Source organism: Thamnophis elegans, chromosome 7, assembly GCF_009769535.1.
Source record: "Thamnophis elegans isolate rThaEle1 chromosome 7, rThaEle1.pri, whole genome shotgun sequence".
NCBI lineage: Eukaryota > Metazoa > Chordata > Lepidosauria > Squamata > Colubridae > Thamnophis > Thamnophis elegans.
The window spans coordinates 56828269-56855548 of NC_045547.1; the positions used below are offsets into that span (position 1 = coordinate 56828269).

A 27280-nucleotide genomic window follows, 5' to 3' on the forward strand; every position below is an offset into this window, starting at 1 on the left:
ACACTGGGCCCTCTTTCAGCCTCATGGTGCCAGCTAGTGGCCTTGCTACTACCATAGGAATAGAGGTCAACTTTAAAGAAAGTAACCTTTGTGCCACTATTATCCTCATGTTTCATATTTTGCCCTTACTTTCCCTTCCATTCCTTAGAAGCTCCTCTTCCATTCCAGGAAGAGGATCTAGGTTTTTAAAAGAAAAGCATTCATAAGCTGGGGAATGGGGGTGGGGATGTAACAGTAGCAAAGTTGCAAAAGAAATCTTGATTTAAAATAGTGAAGCTCTGTTAATATATACTAGACAACCCATGGCCCAATGGGTTGTCCTTTCAGTCAGAGAAACAATGACCACGGGTAGACAAAAATGCAGTGAGTGTAGGAATGACTTTCAACTTCCTACCAGCTCCCCATTGATTTGGAAAGAATTAGAAATTATGGTGGAGGATCAATAGAACAGGATCAATAGAAACATGGCTAAATCTAGGCTGAGAAGAAGCAACTAAACTTAAAAGAGGACAATTGTTACTCAGAAGAGCTTGAATCAGTACAGTTCATTCTAAGGACTGGATAAATTCAGAATATTTTGTCTCAACTGTGAAAAGAAAGACTGAAAATATAGTGCATTTTTTCAAAAAGGATCAAGTCTTTATTATTAATAGTACATTTTATTTATAGTGAAATTGTTGATTTGAGGTCAAAAGTAAAATGGAGCATTCCATGCAGTACAGTATTTCTTTTCATTTTTAATTAACATTTCTGGTTTTTTTCTGCTCTGAGCTGATTTGAACTTGCAATTGAAACTTCAGCGGGACAATTAGATTTTTGTGATTACCATAGGTTTTACTGTTTTAGTCCTTTTGACCCTTATCATAACCTTTCAAATTCAAGTGCTATGCTTTTGAGATGAATCTTATGTCATATTCTTTTACTGCAGCTCATCACACGAGGAGGCTGGAGCCTCTCATACTCTCTATGGCCATGGAGTTTGCAAATGGCCTGGATGTGAAAGTATTTGTGAAGATTTTGGACAGTTTTTAAAGTAAGTTGGTTTTTTTGAGTTTGATTATAGTTTATAAGATTACAAAAATATAAAACCAGAGTTGGTATTCAGCTGGTTCAGACCAATTCAAGTGAACCAGTAGCAGAAATTTTGAGTAGTTCAGAGAACTGGCAAATACCACCGCTGGCTGGCCCCGCCCCCCCACCCCCGCCATTCTCTGACCTATATTCCCTTGTTGATTTGCATAGCAGAGCAGATTACCACGCCTCGCTGAGCTAAAAAACAGCTGATCTCACCAGCGCTGACACCGAAGAAGGTCTTTGAGTGCTGGACATGCGAGAAATTCGCTTTCATAGGACCAGTAGGAAAAAATTTGTAATCCCACCACTGCATAAAACTGAATTATAAATATGTGGTATTGCTGGTATTACTAGTTTAGTTGGAAAATATATCACAAGTAGAACACCAAAGCCTGTTACACAAATAGAATTCTTTTCCTTTTTTAAAATCTAAAATAATTCTTTAAAAAAATAGTAGCATGATTTTTAACTTACCTCTCTGCAGAAATTTTCCTAGAAAATAACTTGTATTCAAATATATTACCTACAAAAGATAGAACAACTATTGGCCTTTGGGCCTCAGGCGGTATTCTAGATGTACTGAATCCCATTCCCATTCCCATTCTAGATGGGAATGGGATTCAGTACAATAGATGATATCTTGGTGGAATAAATAAGGGTGCTTAATTAGCATGTACAATCATTGTTCTTACTACGAACCTGAATTTATTCATCAGTTCTTAAACGTAGTTTTCAAAGAAATCTCCATTATCGGAACACTCTATTATTAAGTTTCTAAAAAAAGGTGTTTGGAAGGTCCCTCCCAAACTTAAGTTGCGCATCACATCAGCATGATCGAAATTTTGCCCTTTTGTACATGTGTTAATATCACACATCCATGTAAAGAGACAAGGCTTTGGTCATTCTGCAACAGCTGCCTTTTTGGTTTCCTGGCTTAGAAATGCTACTGGGAGCTCCAGCACCTTTATAGAACTCAACCACCAAAGCTCCTATTAACTTTACTCTGAGACAACAACCAACTTGGAACAAGGCTTCATGAGAGCACTATTTCTTAACCTTGAATGCAGAGCCCTTACTTACAGGCATTCCTCTTTTCCTTTGGAAGACTGGGAGCATAAGTGAAATACATTCAGTGTTAATTTCTATGCCGGTTTTCCACAAGAAAATGTTGCAATATTATGTTCAACCCAAAAAATATGAAGGGGTAGCAAAAACCTTGACCAAAATACCACAGATTTTGCTACATATATTGAATACAAATATTTTGTATTCATTTTGTAAAAGTCAGTTAGTAGAAAATTTATAATTTGACTGCCCACTATTCCTTAGAATCATCCCTTACTGGTACAGATGCAAAAAAAAATTAAGTATAGCTAAAACATATGAGCATAATTCTGAACATTTAATAATGTGTTTGAGAAGATAAAATGTGCATGAGAGAGTTACAATTTCTCTATCATCCCATCACATTATCATATTTTTATATTGACCCTTTGTTTAATTTTATATCTTGTCATACTATGAAGTATAGAATGAAAATCCAGCATATTTGTTTGCATTTAGCATGAATGTATGTATGTAGGAGTGTACATTTAAAATTAGGGGCAACATCAGAGAAAAGTAAAATTATGAGCAAAGTATCTAACAATTTTATAAAGTTTGTGTAATTACAATCTTTATAAAATTATATTCTCTTTCTTATATTTTCTTTCGGCATACTGTGAAAGGACTGGACACAAACAAAGTCAGTTTGCTAAAACAGTCATGCAGGGCTTTAGTGAACAAAGAATCCTAATGAAAAGTTATACGTAGGTTTATATAGATGAGTAACTTCACAAGCTGATGCTCTTATGTTGTCATGGTGCAACTAACAGGGTCAATGAACTGCTTCATGCTTCATCAACAATTAAGTTAATTAGTTCATTTGAAATTGCAGTGCTTTGTTGCCAGGATGTTGGTAGAAATGTTAGAAAGCCCTATGTTACAAATGGTATAAAGCCAATGGAGGATAGACTCAGCGGTTTAACAGCAGAGCATAGAGGTACAGCTCATAATGGCTTTAGAAACAAGTGTTATTTTCTTATGCCTACAAGTTTACATACATATATTTCTTAATATATTTTAAGACAAATTACGTTTGCCATTCTTTTAAAATTTACCCTTTTTATGTGAGTGGAAAAGATTTAGTTCTATTTTAAAGAGTTAATTCTAGAACAATACTTTAGGAGAATATTATGATGTGTAATATTTCTGTTTATAGATTAAAGAAGTTATACTGTTTGCCTCTGGGATTTAATTAAGCTGCTGAAAATTATTCCAGTTGAAAGTAACCCATATATTGCATATATTGTTCTAAGCATAATTGATAAAAGAGTTGTAACTGGCTTAGCTTTATTTTTTTCTTACCCCAAAAAACTAATTTGTATAAATACTTCTACCCACCCAGAGTGTAATTTTACATTAGTGTTTGGCTTGGTCCTTTCACAATTACTTCGTTATTTGCTTTTACAGTTATTTTGTAAGACTCTGGTTTAATAATTATAATATATTATAATAGGTTTTAGATTAATGATAAACTGTGCCTTCTTGTATATCACTGTTGCTATTTATTTCTGCCTATTATCAGAAGAAATTGTCGCCCCTGACATCAGTTTCTGCCTTCTGAAATAGGCTGGTCAAATGTACAGTATATGTCATTTCCATGTGCTATATCAATGCTTAATTTTCTACATTGTCACATACCTTGATCTACAAAGTCGAAGAGCGATTGTGGACTGTCTTCAACCTAGAAATCATAGGATTCATTGTGGTCCCCCCAAAAAGCCTCAAGTACATTATTGTGCTTTTCTTAGATTTAAACCCAAAATTAAAAAGACATAAAATTCATCTTTCTTTTTGAAACGTTGATATGTTTTATAGTCGTCTGAATCTGCTTGTATCTGCTCTTAATCTCTTTCACTGCAAAGACCCATTTTAATTTTTAAAAACCCTTTCATATCAATTCAGTTTCAATTTAAAGACAAAACAACAAGTTACATTTTCTCCAATCCATTAGCTATATAGGGCATTACATGTCTAATGGTAGCATTTTTCAAAGACTTGTTCCTATGTACTCTTTGTAAGAATGCAGTAAGTTGCGGCTTGATACTTATTAATAGATCCAATGCAAGTATATTGTACTGAAATAAAATATTCATGAAGAATGCTGTCCAAATCTAGTTTTTGTTTTCAGAAATATCCTAATAGATACTTCTAATGTAAGCTTAACTTAAAAAAAAAACAAGGTCTATTTAAATGGATAGTTTTATGCTTGGTTTATTATATTGTGTGTGTGTACATGTATCCTCCTTAAAAACAGGTTTAATTTTATTTATAATTATAAAAAAAATGTTGTACTAAGTCATTTCAAAGAGGCTTCCCTTTTAAAAATGGTAGTTTTATTTCTCATACTTAATGCAAGATCTGGAGTAAAGAATAATTTTCTGAATATGATCTATAGCTACAGTATAAAAATATAAAAATTTCATTTTTCTTGTCTTCTGACCAAAGCACTTTTTACTACACTGAAATATTTAGGTTATTTTTCCCCAAGAATTCTGAGATCACTAATGCTTGTCCATTATTTTCAATATAGTTAGTTGCCTTAAATGGGCCACGTTATTTGGTAGGCTGTAAAACCCAGTGTCAAGGCTCTGACTAATGAATCTAAGCAAATCATAAGTTGGAGATTTCGCTCTTTCTCAAAGGTCTTCTTTAATGAGTATATCCTATTGGCACAGCTTCAATGGAAAACCAAATCTAAATCTTTCCCACGGTTCCAGTATAATTAAACTAGGAAATAACCCCATCCCCAAGTGTCACAGTTGGGACACAAATGTAGGCCAAATGGGTTAATTGACGGGCTCTTCAGTCACTCGTTCCCCAACCTTAGCTGTTGCCAGTAGATACAACCTTGGTTCTCAGGAGAACATTCTTTGTTGTGTCTAGTAATGCATTTCAACCTCCTTCCGCCTCTGTGTGGCAACTGAACAACAGAAAGATGGCTGTGGCCAGGTTCAATTTGAAGTTGACTCAGCAGATGTCAGAAATTTAGAAAATTCTGTCTGTTTGATATATCTAATAGTTACCTGGATTTCTGCAGCCCACATATGTTTTTGTTTTAAGCCACCAGAGTCCCTTTGGGTAGGGAGATGGACAGCTTATAAATTGTGGTTAAGGCACAAGGCTAGAAAGCAAGAGACCATGAGTTCAAGTCCTGCCTTAGCCATGAAAGCGGATGGCTCTGGGCCACTCTCTCTCTCAGCCAGTTCGCTTCACAGGGTTGTTACTGTGGGGGAAACAGGAGGGCAAAGGTATATGTTTGCCATCCTGAATTATTTGTAAAGATTAAAAAGGGTGTGTGTGTGTGTGTGTGTGTGTGTGTGTGTGTGTGTGTGTGTGTGTGCGTGTGTGTTTTCGTAGATTTTCCCGGGTGTAGGTATGCTGGTCTTGTTGTAATCGGGTCTTTTCCCATATATATATATAAATGCATACTCATATGTTATATACAAGGCGGCAAACTGTTATAATCCTTGATTGTTATGTTGTGCTTTTGAACATACATAAGAAAATTTGGTTGATTTTCAGGTTTTGTTGTATAAATTTACATTTACTCATGTGCTCAGGATTTTTCCCCAAGAAAAACCATTCTGCCAATCAGAATTTGAGGTTAGATCAGAAAACAATCTTGCAGAACTGCAGAAAGAACAATGATTGAATGGAATATTGTGTAATGAAAAGTGATTCAAAGACTGCCAAAACTGTTTAAGAATTATTTTGGAATTTTACTATAAAATGAGTGCTGACAGAAACTAACCATTTTGCTGGTCAGCAAGCAAGGAAGCTCAAAGATCACTAAAAGAATGTAATAGTAGTTCTTCATTACTGTCTTATAAATGTCAGAATGTAATAATATATGTCAAAACTTTGGTGTATTTTGTCTGCAAAACTAATTATCATTCCATTGGTCCTAAGTCAGTTTGAGTGTAGATGGATTTGGCTTTTAGAAGTTTAAATCAAAGGGTTTACACTATAGCATTCCAGGCAGCAGACACAAGCATTCTTTAACCTGCATGCAGCAGACACTAGCAAAACAAAAAATGATCCAGAGACAGGCAAAATGTTTTTTGTACATTGGCAGAATTGTTAATGTTGAGAAAAAGTCATGCTGTAAAAAAGATAGAGCAGCTTACCAACACGAATGATTTCAAGGTCTTCTAAGTATAATAATTGAATTCAGTGGGAAGAGCAATATAATTTAATTAGGCATCTTTTTAATATTAATTCAAATATTTATGAATTAATAATATATATATGTGTGTGTGTATGTGTGTGTATGTATGTATGTATGTATGTGTATGTATGTATGTGTATGTATGTATGTGTATGTATGTGTGTGTGTGTGTATGTATGTATATAATCACAGAGAGAATGAAAGGAGATAAAAATATTATTATATTCACTTTTAAACTTATTGTGTAGTTTTCTTCCTTTGACTGAAAGCAAGCAGTCTAGTTCCCAAAATATGACCTCAAAATGGCATTCTTTGAAGTTGTCAGAAAATTGTGTCTTTCAGTGACAGTGCCATCATTCCTCAAAACTAAGACATCTAATACAATCAACTAAATGAAAACTGACATTCATGTAATAGAACATACATTTGGTATTTCAACTCCTCGCACTGTTTAAACATTAAAGATTGATGCAAAATAAATCAAATACCATTTACAGTGTGTATAAGTGAAACAATTTCCAAAACATTCTTAGATTCAGAAATATTTCCCTTTTTGACTTTAGAAATGCTATATTTTGCAGTAAATCTAAAAGTCCCATTTTAAAATTGGTTTAATAGTTTGCTGTATTGCAGGATAAGTTGACATCTATTTAGTGCTTCAAATCAATATAATGAAAAAATATACAAATGGAAGAGGATCTTTCTTTCTTTCTTTCTTTCTTTCTTTCATCATACTAGAATGTTTTCCTAATGCTTTCCTTAAAAAACATCTTTATATTTATATTTTCCATGTGCTCCTTTTGCAGATTACCTACAGATTCCTCCAGTTTTTGAAGAACATCAGTCAACCACATCATTTATTCTATTTTGAAAACAAAAATCAATATACCTATAAAATGACCCATAAATTAGAATTGCCTCACACAATGTTTGTTCAGTGCTGCCTTTCTGAAGGCACCCTTTGCATTTTTTTTCTTCACCTCTCTGTTTGAACTGCAGTCACAGTAAGAGGCTCATTAGGGGACATTAGGGACTGGAGCTCACCAGAATTCCAGTGCTTGCTTTGCTCTTATTAATGCATAGCAGAGTAGAATGCATTTAAATATTTCATAGGCTTTCAGTAATTTGTGTGTAATCGCCTTGTTAGCAGACCAGTAGAAGTAGAACAGGTCTGTGAAATGGTGTTGGTGATTGCATGGGTAATTTACGGACCTTTGCCATCAGAAAGAGCATTATTGGGGGCTAGAATGAAGCTGTGAAAAAGAACCAGCAATAAGTTGGAGAGGGGGGGACTTAATAAAGGTTTTGTAAAAAGCATCTTCGGGGATAACAATCCACTTGGTTCTTTTTGAAGCAGCTATAATTTATGACATATGCAATATATCAAATGCATAAGATAGCATTATGAAGCATTCATATGAAAAGAATATTTGCAACATTAGTTCCAACTTCCTGCAAGGGACATGATTAAATGATTAATGAAATGTCCTTTTGCATATGCATTTTGAAACAGCAATTAGGCATTGACTGAAAAAAATCCACCAATCCTCTCATTTTTCAGTATTATCTTGTTCTTGATTTATAAATCATAAGGAATTTTTGAACAGCAATATGTACCTGGGTTGGTTATAAAAGCATAAAAGAATAATTTGAGTATGAAATAGTCATAAATCCACAAATTCATAATTTAATGTTAATTTCTATCCCATTTATTTAGTCCACTGGCATTGTATTTATATCTAGTGCTATTTTTGTACTTTGATTGACATAATTAAGATGGGTAAATGAATAGGCCCCATTATTTTACATATCACTGATAAACAATAGTAAGGAAAGGAGAAGGGAAATGTGGCAAAGGTATATATGTTTTCAAGTTCTCAGTAATCCACTGGAGGCTGTTCTATAAATGATCACTGAAGGCTTGCAAGCTAGCCTATAATTACAGAAAGAAAGTGGCAGCTCTGGCATTTCATAACTATGTGTCCTCAAAGTGCTTTGTGAGTTTGTCACCAATGATAATTTAGATAGAAGCTCATTACTGAACATCACAACACTTTAAAAACCTTTCGCCTTCATAGGGGAGAATAAAAGACTATTTTAATGGCAAGGTTCTTTTGTGTTCTACTGAAAAATTCAATCGAGACAAAACCTCACTGAGTATTATTGTACTCTACCATTGCTAGCCTAATAAAAGCAGCCCATATAAGTGGAATAGGTCTTTCAAAGACTTTAATATACAAATGCAAACATTTTACAGGTTTTTAGTTCTTTAAAAAGAAGTGGAATTAAAATGTAAACACATTTGTGCCCCAAACCAGAAAAGTGAAGATTTTGCATGTGTGCCTATTACAAGCAATAGATGGATAGGAATGGGGATGGAATAGAATCTTACATGCAAATATATTTTGCATATAGTATTTGTGTCTGTATTTCATGAGCTCAGATTGCCTGTGTGGATACCTTTTTTTTTCCAAAACTGAAAATCCCTTGTGGTTATCTGTTTAAATGGGCAATATGATTGGTAGGAGAAGACTCAGTCTCTCTGTTGTCATATTTTGTATCTAAAGATTCTTGTCCAAATGGGTCCCAGCCACCATTATAATAGTTTAGTGCCATGATGGTGAATCTATGGCACGCATGCCACAGGTGGCACACAGAAGCCTCTCTGCAGGCATGTGAGCTGTCACCTCAACTCCACCAGGCATGCACGTCCCGCAGTCAGCTGGTTTTGGGATTTTTACCGTCCATGCGCAGGGACAGGGCACATGCGGGGCTCATGCATGCATGTGCAGGGGCAGGTTTCACAAGGGTTCACACATGCATGCAAGGGGGTGGGAGCATGGGGGTGGCCACATGCACATTGCATTATTAGTGCACATGTGTGTTTTTGGCACGCAGAAATGAAAAGGTTAGCCATCACTGGTCTAGTGTTTCCATGTTTTTAAGTATATTATCAAATATCTGCTTAGCATACTTCAGTTTTTTAAACTACACATTCACTGCATTGGACTACTCTTTCTCACAAGCTACCAAGCTAAAAGATACATATTAGACATGTTTTGATTAGTTCTAATTTAATCCCTGGTTTCTATATAGCCCAGTAAGAATTTCATTCTCTATAGTTTTGTACGGCCCTACTTCTGTCCTGTATTAATAGTAGCTTCATTGGTTTAGAAACATCATAACCTGGAAATAAGAAGTGCTGTTCTTATCTGCTGTCCTTCCTTGATAGTACTGCAGATCCCAATTCCTCATTTTGCATCTAAATGGTGAAAATAATTGAGGCCAGGCTAAGCAGTTCCTAGTCTTGTCAATTTTACTTCTAAAGATTACCAAATAAAACAAGGTTTTGTGGATGGTTTCCATTTCTCAGAAAGATAGCATATTTCTTTTTTTGTTGTTTTTGGAAGTCTACCTGTCATGTTCATCATATTCATAATTTTTTCATGTAGCTGCCCATCTCACAAAATATGATTTACTCTTTTACTTGCTGAAATGGCAGATAAAGTTTCCAATGCAGTCTAGGCTTGAGAATGGACAATTTCTCAAACTGATCAGTACCCAACCAGGGTCTTCATAAGTAAAGCAACTTTTCTACCCTTTTTTACGCTAAAAGAGTTGTTCTGTAACCTGGCTGGTAGTTAGTTAATTGTATGGAAATCTTCACACATGGTTTAAAGACTGCCTGCAGAAGAATGAAGACATGAGTCTATGTGCCAGAAGCAGATTCCAACTCAGTTTTCTGAACACATGGTGCCCATCCCCACCAGGATGAGCATAAACAGCACTGTTATTATCTATGAACAGTTTTAATTTCTACCTGTTCTTGGAGCTGAAATGGCAACTTAGAAATAAATCTCTAAATAGAATGTTGTGTTCAGAAATAATCCAGTTTCTGTTTGATCATGTGAAAAACTTAATCAACATATTAAACTGTCCAATACCCCCCGCAAAGAGGCCAAAAATCACCTCTTGACATTTCAGCAGATCATAATAAAATTGTGCAAAATAGCAATAAGAAGACAAAAAAGTACATGGAGGAAAATGTAAAATTGATTTAATAAATAGTCATGATTTAACATTTTTCAGTTTTTATTATGTGCCATATATTATAACAGTAAGTTCACTAAATGTGAAAGTCAAACTGCCTCAGCTCTCTGAAAATTCTATTTCACTGATTGCAGAGTGTCTTTTTATCAACTAATCTTCTGTATTCTCTGTCTGTTCAGATGCTTTCCAAATATTGTATCAGCACATTGTTTTGTATTGTATCCAGGACTCCTATAAATGAACTTTAAAAAACCCTGAATATCTCATAAGATGTTCAGATACTGTGACTGAATAGCATATTTTTACTATAATATGAAGAGGAAATAGTTACTAATGGACTGCTTAAACTGCATCTGAAATACATTAGGGGAAGATGATAACTAGAGAGAATTGAGTACCATCCAGTTAGTTTAAATATGTTTTGTACAATTCTACGCAAAGTGAAGTGTCATTTAAAAAATAATAATTTTATGAATATAAGCATTGTGGAAAGTTACTTTCCAGTTATAAATTTCTGTTTTAATTTTATTTTAAGTTCTGTTATGCATTTTTTGTTGTTGAAAAGTAACATGCTTGTGATTCTATCAAAAATGACTTTGGGAAGAGAGCTTTTTTTAAATAATCAGAAGTTGCAATGGAGGCTGGCTTGAGCCAAGTACCAATCCAGTCGGTAGTATTTTGAATTGCACTATGGTATCTAGTATTTAGTGTTTTATTCCTAGATTCTCCTCACCAGATAGTAAAATGAAAAGAGTACAAGATTACATAGGCATTCACGGAATTAGCTAAGTGTCATCTGAAAATGTAACTGAAAGCAAATTGTACCCAGATAAAATTTATGCTGCTTACTTTTTATTTCATGCCAATATAGAATGCTGTATACAAATTTAGCAACATTTGAACTCATTAATACATACTCTTCTATACTAATTATCTGTGTTCTCTTTCTATCTAAGAATATTATCTATATCATTAAATATTAATATTCTTGCACTGGATATATCTACAAATATATTTTTGTCTGTTTGTTCATGGATATTTGTTTTAGCTAGTGCTTAATCTTAAAAGATAGGCTGAAGATGTAGATAAATACTTTCTACATATTAAAAAATTAATAATTATTCTCTCTAAAGGAAAGTCACTTTTCTCTTTTGCAAAACTTTTGCCTTTGTGAATTCATTTGTAATAAGACTCAAGTCTGGCATTTCACACAGAACAACTCTATGTTTAGAAAGTTTTTTATGTTACTGAGAATTGTCTGTGAACTGGCAGACAATTCCATCTCAAAACTAATCCATCTTTAAAATGTGGAAATGACTAGGGTTCTGACAAAATTGTCCTTGTGAAGGTTCTCTGCAATTACTCATGCCAGGGATATCTTTGTTTACCAAGAAGTTCCAGTAAATGAAATGACTGAAGAAACAGTTCGACTTATAAAGCCTAAATTAGATAAAGAGCGAAAATGAGCAATTAGAGGTATATATTCATGTTTGGGCATATCCTTTGTGGTAAGAGAAACGAAGCAAGTGTAGTTCTCTGCACTTGCAAACTCTTATCTAGCATCTGTGCTATATATTCAGGCTGCAGTGACATGTTTGTGATATTCTTGCAGATAAAAATACTCATATTTGCTCATGTTTTGATGTCTATGAAGCACAGTCTAGTCAATTAATTGAGATTATATTTTGAAATCTGATACTTCTGGGATACTTCTGATCTTAATTTTGATGAAGTGGCATGAACTATTGGCTTGATCCACGCCATTCCTGGTTTTTGGCAGCAGCAATATGTGTATGCAGCTGAATTTTGGAGGTGATTAATACTTCTTTAAGAAATGGGGAATTGTCATCAAAATTAAAAAATTATAGTAAGGCTATCTCTTGATTTGTATTAAGCAACTTCAACTCAGTCTCCAAATTCTCTTTTTAGGGAAGATCTAGTTAAAATATCATCCACAGAGCATCCTAGATAAAGTACGATAAGCCCATATATCTTCCAATTACACCTGTCCTCCGCGAGCTGCACTGGCTACCAATTCGTCTCCGGATGCAATTCAAGGTGTTGGTTATTACCTTTAAAGCCCTACATGGCTTAGGGCCAGCGTACCTTAGAGACCGCCTACTGCCACATACCTCCCAGCGGCCAGTAAGATCCCACAGATTGGGCCTCCTTCAGATGCCGTCAGCCAGACAGTGTCAGCTGGCAGGCCCCTGGAGGAGAACCTTCTCTGTGGCTGCTCCGACTCTCTGGAATCAGCTACCCCCAGAGATCCAGACCATACCCACTCTCATGGCCTTCAGGAAAGCTGTAAAAACCTGGCTGTTCCGGCAGGCCTGGGGCTGTTGACCTCATTATTGAGGTCCAGCCCCGGTTAGAATGAATGCATGTGGCTTTGTGTTTTTAAACTGTATTTCTCTCTCTCTCTCTCTCTCTTTTTCTTCTTTTGTAAGCCGCCCGGAGTCCTTCAGGATTGGGCGGCATATAAATTTTAATAATAAATAAATAAATAAACAAATAAACAAATAAATAAATAAATTAGCGTTCGATACTAGCCATGTATGCTAGATAACATTTGTTATCTAGCAAACAGAAAACTACCTAGAGAGATCATCTTTTCATCTTTTCTTCTCCGTCAACAATTTTACTTCAGACTTCAAAAAGCATTCAGTAATATAGACAGATATCAAAGTAGTGTACATGTATAAGAACTGAATACAAAATTTCCTTATGTCTGACTACAGGGAACATTTGTAGCTTTTGCTTACAATGAGTGTTGAAAACAGCACCTGTTGTAATTAGCTTTATAAGTAAGTGGTTCCTACTGGAGGTAAACTAAGAACAAACTCTAAACCTAGTACTCCAGTTAGTCATTCAGCATGCACTTCTAATTTTTCTTACAAATATCTTTCCTATAAATATCATCTAATTATCTTCGAGGTTGTGATGATAGGGCCAAAATTATTTTCCTAGCTGTGAAAATACTACTGGACAAATGAAGCTATGAAGCTAAATTTTATTATGCTTCTCATGTAAATTCTAAAGCAGACACTCCCTGACCTCATATTTCTGTTTATTTCTTTGGATTAGATCTCTGCTGCTCCTTTTACTCACACACACGTGTAACTGGTTTAGGGAGTTTATTAATATTCCCCAGCAATTCCCTTCACCAAAACCACAAAACTGCCCCAATCAAGTCTACCCAAGAGCAGTTCAAGGTTAGTCCACAGAGCAAAGACCCAATAGTTCCCAAAGCACTTGAAAATTGCTTTGCTCAAACAAAATATCTCCACCAGACAAACTTAAATCCACCAGGTAAAACTTAAATCCACACCCAAGAGAGCTCAAGGAACAAAAAAAAAGTTCAGAATCTCAAAGGCACAATTCCAAACATGGTGTCAATCCAGAGTGAAGCAGGAATCACAATGATCAAACAAACAGCTAGAAAACAAGCATATTTTCCCAGCAACACCTCCATCTGTCTGCTATGATAAATAGCCAGCTTCCAGTGCAGCCCATCGAGACAGGTGGGCCCTTTCCTCTGGAGTAGTTTGGCTGAACTTCTCTGCTCCTGCCTTTTCTCTGCCAACTTGGAACCTTATTAAGGCCTACCACATGGCAGTAAGAGTGGCAAAACAGCATTATTTTCCACTCTTATTGCATCCTCACCAGGGGTGGGTTCCTGCCAGTTCTAACCTCTTCTATAGAAGACGTTCCACAAATCTACAGTGCCGTTTAGAACCAGTTCCAGCTCCCTCCCCCCCCCATGTCCGCACAAGATGAAGAGCAAGGGGAAGAATTCTGGGAGTTGAAGTCCACAAGTCTTAAAGCTGTCAAGTGAACACCCCTGGTTTTTTTTTTCAAAGGGTTAGGGGTGCAAGGGTCTTGTAACTTGACAGCTTTAAGATTTGCACACTTCAATGCCAGAGTTTCTGAGCCAACATTTTGGTTGCTAAGCAAGAGCGTTGTTAAGTGAGTTTCACCACATTTTACAAGTTGACCACACCCACCCAGTCACATGGCTGGCAAGCCACTCCCACCCAGTCACATGGCCAGCAAGCCACTCCCACAAAGCAGGCCACACCTACAGAAGAGGTTCTAAAAAGTTTAAACCCAGCACTGCCATTTTGGGTCACTCTCCTGGGTCAGTGAAGCTTGGGTAATCATCTGCAGTGCCATGATCAGTGATGAAAAAGTTCCAAGTTGGATCTCTGTGAAGATAGTCCATACGAGATGCCTGGGGAAAGGTCTTGCCCAATTATCTGGAACTGTGTGATCCTATTGGCCCTGATGCTGTCAGTGCCACTACCTTTCAGTTAGCTCTTTGTCCCTCTTGAATGGTGAAAGCCTCCAGGATGAAGACTAGCAAGAGGGTCCTGGCAGTGATTAATGTGTCACTAGAAGAGGGGACATTTCTGGAAGCTTTAAAGGAAGTCCTAGTTTGCCCCCTCCTTAAAAAAAAATCACTGGATCCTATCTACATGAATAGCTTTCATCCAGTTTTCTACCTCCACTTTTGTGGAAAAGTTGTGGAAAGGTGGTATCTGGCAGCCTCATTTCATCTTCTACCCTGCTTCTACCTCGCTTTGTGGCCACCGCACCAGTGTGTTGCTCAGCCTCCCATTCGCTACGGTGGTGAGCAAGGGGAAGAGGCATCAAAGAATGAAGGCAAACCAAGCAAGGTGGGGGGGGTGGAGGATGGATTAAATACAAGCTGCCGTGGAGAAATGGCTGGTGCCATAGCCATGAAGTGGGGTGAGAGAGCGAGAGAGCACGGCTTTTGTCTGAAGGAGGAGGAGGATTGGAGAGAAGAAAGAGGGAAAGTGGCCGAGGGAAAAGCGACCCACTCACCAGGTACTGAAGTGCCACCACTGCCTCTGCAGAGAGAGAGGGGGGGGAGGAGGGAGGGAGAAAGAGAAAGAAGAGTGTGTGAGAGAGAGCAATCCGATCCAACCTCAGAGAGTTATACCAGGGCTGGCAGCCGTGTGCTTCAGTGCTTGGCTGGCGCTCGGCTGCTTTCCATCTTTATTCTCCCTGCTCCTCCTCCTCCTCCAAACAAAAGCTGCACTTTTTGTCTGTCCATTGCAGTGCAGCACCTGGGATTTACTTTGACAGTGGGGGTGGTTAATCCCTGTTTGTGACATGGTGGAGAAGGCAGAAGGCAGTCCCCCCACCAGACAGGACCAGCTTGATAAGAGTGGGGTGGGAAACTGAGTGATGTCGAAAGCAGCTGAAGACATACCGGCTGTAGCTGCTCCGTCCCCTGCCTTGCCTCACCTCATCCCATGGGAGGAGCCTCCCAGCTACTGCCCCACGTACCAGAAGCCCCTGGATTCCTTCCCGAACCTTGCCCAGCCCCCACAGGTACCACCCACATGAGTAATGGCAAGCTGGGCATGCATCCAGGCCACACTCAGTGAGCCGCAACCTCCCTGGCCATGCCCCTTCCCCCCCCGGCCTCCAGAGGACAACCAAAATGCTGATCCATCCCTCAATGAAACTGAGTTTGACATCCCTGGAGTAGTGCATCGGTATTTGATAACATCAACCATGGTTTTCTTTTGGGTCTGCTATGGGAGCTAGTGCTGGGTGACAGTTTTGCTCTGGTTCGGCTCCTTTCACCAAGGCTAGTTCCAATTGGTGTTAATAGGAGTTGAGAGATCCAGCCCTTGGACACTATCTTGTAGCACGCCATACTACTTGGTACGCTCTCCACTCCTTTTTAAAATCTACATGAAACTGCTGTGTGAGATCATCCATCGCTGTGGGTTGAGGTATCTGCAGTATGCTGATGATACCCAACTCCATATTTCCACTCCTGGTGACACAAGTGAGGGTGTGGCTGCTGTCTTGCAGTATTTGGATGCTGTGGGAGACAACAGGCTTCAACTGAACCCTGACAAGACCAAATAGCTTTGGGTACAGGAGACACTGAAATTAAGTCTTCTGAACTTGTGACTCCTGTTTGAAGCGCAGGTGGCAGTCACGGCCAGGAAAGTCTTTGCACAAATTCAGGTTGTTCACTAGTTTGGTCCAGGCTACTTAAGGAACCATTTCATCCCACTAGGATTGACCCAACCCACCCATGCCAGCAGAGTAGGCATAGTGCAGGCCCTGTTGGCCTGATTATTCCAACTAGCAGGGTGCAGGAGAAGGGCCTTCTCTGCTGTTGTACCTGCCTTTTAGAACATTTTGCTCTCTACACCCCCAATGTGAGATCAGCTCTTCCTGACCTTCTGTAAGAGCCTAAACTTGTGGCTCTGCCAGTTACCTTAGGGCTCCAATGGGAAAGCATCACAGTGAAGGTGTTTGATCAATTAACAACAGATCCCATCTTCCCCCCCATCCTATGCCCGCCCTTCCAATCTGTAATTGTATTTTAGCAGTTGGGGTGTGTGTGTGTGTGTGTGTGTGTGTGTGTACTGTATGTATGTGTATGTATGTATATACATACATACATACATACATATACACTTATACATACATACATACATACATACATACAACCATGTGGTTAGATGGGCAGCCAATCGTATAAATTTTATAAATAAATAAGCATCTTTCTTATCCAAGTCTAATACTACATTCAAAACCCTAGGCTGCTTGCTATCAATGTGCCTTATGTCATTGTTTGCTAACGAGTAGCATTATAAACCAATGTGTGCATAAAGAAATTTCATTGTAATTAAGAGTTTGAAAGCATATAAAAGAAGCTATTATGAAATCTAAATCAAAAAAGGAAATACTGATATTAGGATATAATAGAGTAATTTTTGTTTCTTTTTCATTGCTTTGTAATACATTGTGTTCACATGACATACTTTTTCCACATTCCTTCCAATGATAGCAAAGTTTTCATTCTATGCTTATATAATTTAAGTGCTGATAGTTACTTAGGAATGTTGACAACAATCATATCCTGTAAATAGAGATAACGCCAATATGTCTTCCACCAGTGTACATTCAATAGCATGAAACATATTTCTTATTAGAGCAATAGTTTCTCATCCGTACAAGTACTTCATCTATTCACTTATTGTTAGTTAAAAACTCCTCCCTGTTTATTAGATTCAAGTTATAATGCATAATTATTTGGAAATGGTGAATAATTGAGGTTGGAATCAAATTAACTATCCCAACTGCTACAACCTAATTGCAATAATATATCATAGAGATAGTTTAAAAATATCTTTGCAGACCAGAATTCTCTGATGTGTCACATAGCTAATTAATACATCAGCTTCTTACTGTAATTTTGATATCAGTCATTTAAATCAAGAGTAATCAAAGAAAAAACTCATCCATACATTCTTTTTCAGATGGTTCTTCTGGAAGCAACATACCTCTTTCAGTTATACTGCTTAGAATTATTTTAAAAAGTGAAATAATCTTGAAAACTTAAAACAGGTCACTTACTTTTCTTTAAAAATGAATGTCCTGTTCAATCAACTATTTGGTAAGCTTGGTAAGAAACATAGGTGCTTATATTTTTTTTCCCCTAGGACTGGAAGTTAGGAAGTTGTCACTTACATATGAAGATATAGGTGTAGAAAGTGCAAGTTGCCTTATCAAGCAGAATATTTTCCCTGAATAAGTAAATAATGGCTTGCTAAATATATTGTCATACATAATGTGATCCCTTTAATAAAGTTTAACCCAAACAAATTTGTAGTGATCACATTTGTGTTTTATTTGCATTATTTCATCTATACTTCACCATTTTCCAATTCTGTATCCTTTGTCTTTTGCATTGCTCATCCAGAAATTCATTTTTGCTAAATTCACAGGCTATGTGTGTTGAAAGGTAGACATAAGTGTACCAGTTTTCATTGACAATACCCAAATATTATTACCAAAATGTGCTCTTCTCATATGGCAGAGAAGGGAAAGTTCGGATTTAATAAATGTACTCAAATCATAAAAAGATGTGTGGTTAAACTTTTAGGCATATTTGTTTAGACATGTCTATCCCTTCACAACTGGGAGATAAAAGTTATATAGGCATCTGAGTAAAAGTCAAAATTACATTATGTCACATATATGATATGAATTTGCCATTATAATTATTACCATTTGCACCATCACAACACATGTGATGTTACTTTACTCCTATTATACGTATCCCATGAACTAGTTCTTTTATAAAATAAGTGTTAAATTTGTTTCCCTTGTCATTGTACCTTTGTGCACCATTTTCTTGTGTCTCTGATCATATCTTATAGCCAGGACCAAGACTGCTCAGTTGCATTTTCCAAACTACTTTGCAGTGAATTCCATTAGGGAAAATTGTGAAGTTTCTTGCAAGGTAGTTATATTATGCCTGTTACAGCAGTTTAGATTTAAACTGGGTTTCAGTAACTTGTTTTCTGACATAAGAATTGTGTTTACAGAACATACACAGAGAGAAAGAGAAGCAGTAGGATTGAGAAGGTTATCAACTTCTACCTAAAGTTCTAATTATTTTAATTATTTCTTCTTTTACTAGGCACCTTAATAATGAACATGCATTGGATGACCGAAGCACTGCTCAGTGTCGGGTGCAAATGCAGGTGGTCCAACAATTAGAAATACAGGTTTGAAAATATATCCATATTCTAAATATATTTTTCCTTGAGAAAATTGTCTTAATTTCTTATGGAATTATGTATACATTTATGAACATGTTTTAATATCTACATGTATGTTTTGAAATAAATTAAATTAAATACTAATTAACTATCCTAAGCAATGCAATTTAAACATCTACTCAGAAAAGAGCTACTGAATTCAGGGAATGTTTTTTTCTAAATAAGCACTTATGAGGAATGATTTCATTTATGTTAAAAAATATTTTTAACTATCATTTTTTTAACCTTTATTGATAATTGTGCCTTTAGGAAATGGGATATATGTAAGTGACAAGTCATTATGCAAGACTGGATTAACTTATTTTCTATATCATTTGTATTCATATAAATTCTCAACTACCTTTTAAAGCAACAGTTCATAAACATAACATCATAAATATATGCCAATAACATCACTCATCTGAAACTAAACATTCAATTTTAAAATTTCTCTGTACTATCTGTACATTCTAGTGATGATCAAAATTCTTAAGACCTTGTAGACAAGTCTACAACCTGCTTCATCATGCCATATATTGTAGTTATGAAAATATGTGTTTAGAGATTCATAAGGTCATATTTTTAGACTCCAGAAATTTTGCTCCTAATTCACATAATGGCTTTGATTTTATCTTAGTATATGATGGTTCTTAGTATAATGTACTTTTGGCCATCTAAGAATAGTGTAGATGCTCTCCAAACCACCATCACCCCAACATTATCATTCCTAAAATGGCTAATGTAAATCAGCTCTCAGAATCATACTTTTACATATAGATTCAATAATTCGGGAGATTGGTTGAGGAATGGAAAGACAAATTACGAGAAATTTTTCATTTAGTATAGTTGGAGAGAACGCCACCAGACATAAGGCACATGATAGTTAACAGGATCCAATAAAATAATAAAGACTTAAATTTGGGGATCACATGTTTAGTCCATGTAAAAAATATGTTTTGGAACAAAATAAGCTCTAGCAGAATTATATTTAATATTCTTTTTAGCACAGACCAATTAAACTGTAATCTATTTAAAGGATGTCTTCCTTTATAGCCCTAAAGTGTTTTACTGTTACCATTTTACATTTTATGGTCATTCTGCAAAAGTGATAGCTGTCATTCAATGGAAAAGTCTCATATAATACAAGCATGGGTTGTATAGATTTGGGGCTGTGGGTTTTTGTTTTGCTTCTAAAACATGCATGGTTTGGATTCTTTTTTCTTTTTGCCTGAAAATTAAACAGTGGGAAATGAAATAATTGTAGTGTCATCCTCTTTCATTTTATATACGGGGACTTTGCTTTATTTACCCAACCAAGTCCTCAGATGTGTGTGTGTTTGTATGTTTTTTTGAGGTGCAATTTACATTTACAAATATTATGTTGTGATATAAAAGTCTCAATGGACGTTTCTGCTTTCAGGATGACCAATTATGAGTTTTTCCCTCCCATCTCTTTTGTATGACTGTAAAAAAGTAAGGTCCATATGTTGTAATGAGACCTAGAACATTGTTGATGTCAGTTTAGTGGCAGAGTTCAACATTTCACACTGCCTAGTCCCTGTCACTCTATTGAATTAGATTGATTATGGTAGATTGCAGGGGGCACTAACTGAACCTCATGGGAATGGATGAAAAGTATAGACAGTCCTGGCAGGCACCATGCTATGAGGACCCTTCACCTCTTCACAGCTGTTGGCGCTAGCCCATTGCTAATAGTGTCCATAGGACTGTACAGAGACACTGTGGGCCACCTAATTTACAGACCTAATAACTTGCTACTGTTGAGTCAGTAATGACCTCAATTCTCTTATTGACAAAAAGATGAAGTATTATTTGTTTTCTCTGACCTTTTAAACATGGCAAAAGCTATACAGCTTTCTTCTTTCTTTCTCTCCCTCCACTCCTGAAAATCCAAGTCCCCTTTCTATAAAAGTTTTCATTGACCATAGAGGCTTTGATATGCAGGAACATTACTCCATAGCAGCCTCCAAGATAAGATGTATCACATGAAACAAAATAGCTGTTATTAGTCATTTCTAAAACGCTTCTGATCTTACTCTTTCTTTAACAGCTTTCTAAAGAACGCGAACGTCTTCAGGCAATGATGACCCACTTGCACATGCGACCTTCAGAGCCCAAGCCATCTCCAAAACCTGTAAGTGCATATTGCTTTATAAACAGTAAATAGGTCTACAAATGTAATAGACTAAGAAAATGAGCAATTTACTGACAGTTGGAAAACAATAAGTGTGATGAAAAATATGGCAATAAAATGAAGATAAAATGCAATCGCTTGTCAAATTGCATGTTTCTTTAAAAGTAATGCTATCTTTTACAAAATCTGTCCAATATGTGCCATAGGGGACACTAAACAAGCACACCTGTAAGTGCACAAATCACTCACTTTCTGCTGAAGCTAGAAAGAATATCATTTTTGAAATAGACTCACCAATATTAAAAAGAAAGCTGTTTTGAAAGACCTGAAGTTCAGCTGACACAGAAGTAGTAAAGAAAAAGTTAGAATAGCAGCCTAACGCAAGGCTATATAAGTACATGGGTTGATGCTCTAGCTTACCCTGTCATTTAAAATATCCATCAGAAAAGACATTGCGTTTTGTAATATTTTTGTCGATGGAGAGAAGCAAATTGTTCATCTGATATCAGCAATGTCACAGTGGGTATCTATTCCACTTTTGATAAAGGTGTGAGTTACTGATATATCACTACCTGTTTCTGAATTAGAACTAATAATGGATTAAAATATGGAGTCTTTTTCAATAGCCTTCTAAAATATATTTGCAAGTTATATATACATCGCGATATATGTCAGGCTACACAGCTTGCTTCCTATAATTTGATAAAAATTAATTCTAATGAGACAACTTTGGAATACTTTGTCCATTTCTGGTCTGCAAAAAAGATGTCACTTCCATGATTCAAGGTTCTATGTAGCAAATAATCTTTGAAAAAAAATAGAGAAAAACAGCATACAATTACAAAAACATTCCTGTACATCACAGCCTCCTAAAAATTCCTTAAAACAATGGAAGAGCCATGTTTGTAATTTCCCAAAAAAACCCTGCACATTTCAAACACTTAGTTTCAAAGCATATTCTTAAAATTATCAGATATGAAGAACCAGTGACGTGCGGTGAGGGTTACCGTTGGTGAGGCAGGACCGCAGCAGCGGCGAGAAGCAACATCCGCGCCGCTGTGTCCGACAGGTGTCTTGCGTTTATGGTGGACATAAATGCGAGATGCCTGGCCTGTTGGGACACAGTGGCGAGAACGTCCCTGCCGCCTCCGCGCTCCGCCGCCTTGCCCCCCCGCCTCCTCTGACCCCACCCGACCGCTGTGAAGAAAGAAACACACACACACATACATACACTCCACAATAAAAAAATTACATATTTAATTACAATAAATTTGAATCCCCCCCTTTGTCCGATCCACATACCTTTTCCAGCTGTGGAAACTCTCTCAACTCTCCTCTTGTCTGCCCAACGTAAGCGTGCTCAACGTAAGCGTGCTCATAAGGCATGATTTGCTGCTCCCCGATCAGGAGGCAGGAGAATCAGTGCCTCCTTTGCATATGGAATTTTTTTTCTTTTTAACTCTTTCTTAACTTTTAAAAGGCAAAAAATTCCTTATGCAAAGGAGGCCCCGAGTTCTCTGGCCTCCTCCTAGTTAATACTGAGAGCAGACACCAAGCCACTGTGACTTGAAATCTGGTAGCAACTACCCTGGCTTTAATTATTTTTAAAAAATTATTTAAAATTCTTTCCTTTCCCTGAGGAGACTGGTGAGGCCCCGCCTCCCTTGCCTCTAGTGACTGCACGTCCCTGTGAAGAACAGAAATCAGGACCACCATCAATAATCAGAATTAACATTTTCTTCATCTATCTTCTGCCATAGAGTGATTCTTTGGACTTTTTCACCTCCCAAACTGTGATTTATAACTTGATGGACCCTTTGGGTTTTTGGTGATTGGTAGCATTTTTATATATTGTATGTATGTGAGTCTTCAACATTTGTGTTGTTTTCCATAATTGACTGTTTATTGCCTTAAGTATACGTTTGCACTATAGTACTAAATATGTCCACTTTTTCATTTTTTTTCAAAGGATTGTTTTTGTTAGTTTTTAGTATCTTCGCTTGGCTCCCAAATATTTCTTAATAGTGTAGAAAATGTGTGGAAAATATTTTTGCATCATATAATTATTTTAATGTCAATGAGTGAATTCATTACAAATTTTAGAACTATCCCATATTAACTGTTTTGACTGTCTCATTACAATCAAGTTATTTTTCTACTGTTTCTATAGTGTAAGTTAGATATTCACATGACAGAGTAATTGTCTCATAAATCCATCAGAAATCTGCAGCTTGTTCTTTTCCAATTAATTATTCAATCAGTAATTTTTTTAAAGCTCCAGCAGCATGGTTACATCTACACTAATAAAGAATTTTCAGCCTATAATCCAAAACAGAACCTGAATGAATAATGTAATTGAAGTATTACATTACATAAACCACACATGAAAGAATTGCTAATTGCGTTTGATGGTGGGCAATTAGTACAGAATCTTAGATTAGCAATTTAAAGTGAAAGCACAGTTTAAAGTTCCTTTTGGAACTAGAGATATCTGAAGTTGTGAGCTAATACTGTCTTCAAATTGATTTGAGAGAAGAGTGGTAAATACCACCAAAAAAATCCTAAAATGTACACTGTACAAAAGAAGCTTCGAAATTGATACGATAGTAGAGAATTATGGTCTCATGTGCAGTGATTCAGCTAAGACGGCCCACACATTTGATAACTATTAATAGCATGAATTTATTACCAAGAAAAAATGAGCTCTGTTGGTTCATCACTACACCCTTAACAGCTATCAGTACATGAACACAAGGTGCAACCGGAGTGTGTATTATATGACCCCATTTACTCTCTGAATGGTACTTCATTAAATGGTACCTTTTGGCCATGCTATGGATGGATGAAAATCAAAGTTATCATGGCTACGAGTCCTGAATAATAAGTTTCACCCAACCTTGAAAATATTCAGATGAGCTGATGTGGCTAAGTGATCATCCTACATTTTGCATGCTTTTCTTTAGTTAATAATAAATTCTATTTTATCAGCTCACGATTCCATGCCTACAAACATGTCATGCTTATTATTGCTTCCATAGAAGAATAACTTACCATAACACTGTAAACATAGAGGTTGACCATACATACTAGTCCTAGCATTTCAAACCTGTCTGTGCTTTATCAATAGGGTTGCAGCATGTACAATCTTCCCATAGAACTTTATTTTATTTTCATTGTGATAAAAAATTTTAGGGTGGGAAATAGTGGGATATCAATTTAAAGTGTGTGTGTGTGTGTGTGTGTGTGTGTGTCTGATAAATGAAATAAAATTTCAAACCTGTCTGTGCTTTATCAATAGGGTTGCAGCATGTACAATCTTCCCATAGAACTTTATTTTATTTTCATTGTGATAAAAATTTTTAGGGTGGGAAATAGTGGGATATCAATTTAAAGTGTGTGTGTGTGTGTGTGTGTGTCTGATAAATGAAATAAAATATAGTATTGACATGTCAGTTGAGAATTTGTAGTGGTATATGTAGTATACTACTACTTTGATATGTAGTAGCAAGAACAATTGATATTGCTTCAATTTATAACTTACACAAAATCAAAGATACTTTTGTACCTCTTGGGCATTTCATCACTGTATAGAAGACAGCATTGAGCAAAATCATTATATTTTACTCCTTCCCTCCACCCCATATGTACTTAACAAGGAAAAACAGTTTGTGACTTATAAGGAACAGATGCACTCGGGGATGCCTTGAGGGCACCAGTCGTTATTATTATACTGCTAATGCTCTTTTGCTGGCTGCTGCCCAAGAAAGCCAAACAATTAGCTGGCATATGTTAATTTTTGTTTCCCTAACAAATCTCTCTACTGACTAGATGTGTAAAACAAATCCACAAAGAAAGATCAATCAATGCTGCACGCCATTGAAAAGCAGTCTATCTTAAGTGTATTTGGGTCCTGAAAAGCAGGTGTTACTAGATTAGGAATAAAAACCAAGTCAGCTCTGTTTAGTCAATCAAGGCACACTTACTGCCCAATTTCTATTCATTTTAGTGCTAGATAATGCATAATATCCCGATAGATAGTGCTCTTTCTATAATTTCAATAAGCCATGTTTAAGTTCTGCATATTGAAAGATACTGTATAAAATCATTGTAGCTTTGATTGGAATCAACCAAGGATAAGGCAGAATTTTTTTTTGCGGGGGGGGGGGGTTACTGCCATGATTATCCATTTTGCTAATTGGATGCTATTTATGACAAAAGATGTATGGTAAATATGACAGAGTTAATATACATTTTTGATAATGAGTAGCAAGGCTTTTCTTGCTGGGGGTGTAATGAAGGGCACACTGTTAAACAGCTTGCATATATTTTCACCTTCCTTTTTTTCTCCCCATTCTGACATCCTCTTTCTAGGGTACATCAACCATAAGTGACACTGTAATCATAAATTGAAAATGATACTTCCAGAGGAATTGGCAAACTTGACATTTCATTATATTTGTTAACACATGCCACAAATGATTGTTAGTGAAGAAATTCCATTTCCCTCTCTCCATCTCCAATCAGATTTAATTTGAAAATTTTCAGCCTCCTCTGGCTAATTTGCAATTAAGACAATTTTGTTTGAATATGTAGTAATGTCATTACCATTCCACCAAATTAGCAAGGAGACTAAAGGTCAGTGTAAAATTTTCCAGCTGGCTGGAGCCTCTCAGCTGAGATTTGGGACTGAAGAAAGGAAATCCAGCAGCATCACAATAGGAACTTATTTTGAGACATTTTGGCCAAAAGCAACAACACTTCTGGGTTCTCATCCTGGGGCATCAACCAGGGACCAGCCTGCCCTGCAAAAGAGCCTGTCAGTAATAAACTACAGGAGACTGTAGGGGTAGACTGTTGAGCCAAGTCCAGTAGGACCAGCAGAATAGTCCTGACATTACTGCAGATTAGAGCATCCCTTAATTATAGTTTTTATTATGCAGTTTCATCCTGTAATTAGCTGAGCTTGGCTTCTTCCTTTTGCAGCTTATTAGTGGCTACATAGCCGTAGAAAATTCTTTTCTCATCTGTCAAACCATTTAAATACTTCTCCCTGCTTTTTCTTCTTCTTCTTCTTCATGTAACTTCCTCTGGCTTCTTTTCTGTAGTTAAATCTGGTGTCCACTGTCACCATGTCAAAGAACATATTGGAAACATCTCCTCAGAGTTTACCTCAAACACCTACTACTCCAACAGCCCCAATTACTCCAATTACCCAGGGACCCTCAGTCATCACCCCTGCCAGCATACCCAGCGTGGGAGCCATTCGAAGGCGACATTCAGATAAATACAACATTCCCATGTCATCAGGTAAGTGTTTAAGTATCTTAAACATCCATAGAGGCATTTAGAGAACAAGATCTGGGAAGTCCAAGAGATGCTTTATTTTCTTTAATATATAAAATCATGCTTAGTATCTGAACATCTATATATGACTTCAGAGGAGAGTTTGTTGGTTTATCAATAATCTTTGAAGGAAAGTGGTTATAGAGTTTTCTGACTAATTTTTAAATAGCTGTTATTTCATGACGGTAGGGCTGGAATGAAGGATATGAAACATGCCACGTCACATAAGAATATACTCTGATTAATACATTAAAAATGGCCTGACCTTGGTAGTGAATGCTAATATCAATGCAAATATTTCACAAATGTTCTGAAGTGCAGCTAACCCTTTTTATCAGTGCCCTGGATTGTGCCTGTTCACACCAATAACAACACGTTTCCATTTTTTAAACAGAAATTGCCCCAAACTATGAGTTTTATAAAAATGCAGATGTCAGACCTCCGTTTACATATGCAACTCTCATAAGGCAGGTAAGGTGAAAGAAAATAAAACTTTTGCTGATTACATTAGAACATGTGAAGGCTTGCTAGAGAACGGAATACTGTCTAAGCTTGTTAAGAAACCATTATTTTGTATCAGTCTGTATCTTGTCTCATTTCAGGCTATCATGGAATCAAGTGACAGGCAGTTAACACTCAATGAAATTTATAGCTGGTTTACACGGACATTTGCTTATTTCAGGCGCAATGCAGCCACTTGGAAGGTAACGTGTGTGTGTGTGTGTCTGTGAAAGAGAATGTGTGTATCAGAGCCAGCTGTTTTAAAAGAATGTCTAGGCAAGT

General features: G+C 36.6%; 1 protein-coding gene across 1 annotated transcript in view; it reads left to right on the plus strand.

The window, feature by feature from the left end:
* Positions 1-27280, plus strand: part of FOXP2 (forkhead box P2) — a 240699-nt gene that overhangs the window by 166279 nt on the left and 47140 nt on the right. The window contains exons 7-12 of the mRNA XM_032221993.1: positions 929-1033; positions 18879-18966; positions 21071-21154; positions 26260-26461; positions 26892-26968; positions 27100-27201. Of these exons, the coding sequence (XP_032077884.1) occupies positions 929-1033; positions 18879-18966; positions 21071-21154; positions 26260-26461; positions 26892-26968; positions 27100-27201 (658 nt within the window). The remainder of the gene's footprint in view (positions 1-928; positions 1034-18878; positions 18967-21070; positions 21155-26259; positions 26462-26891; positions 26969-27099; positions 27202-27280) is intronic.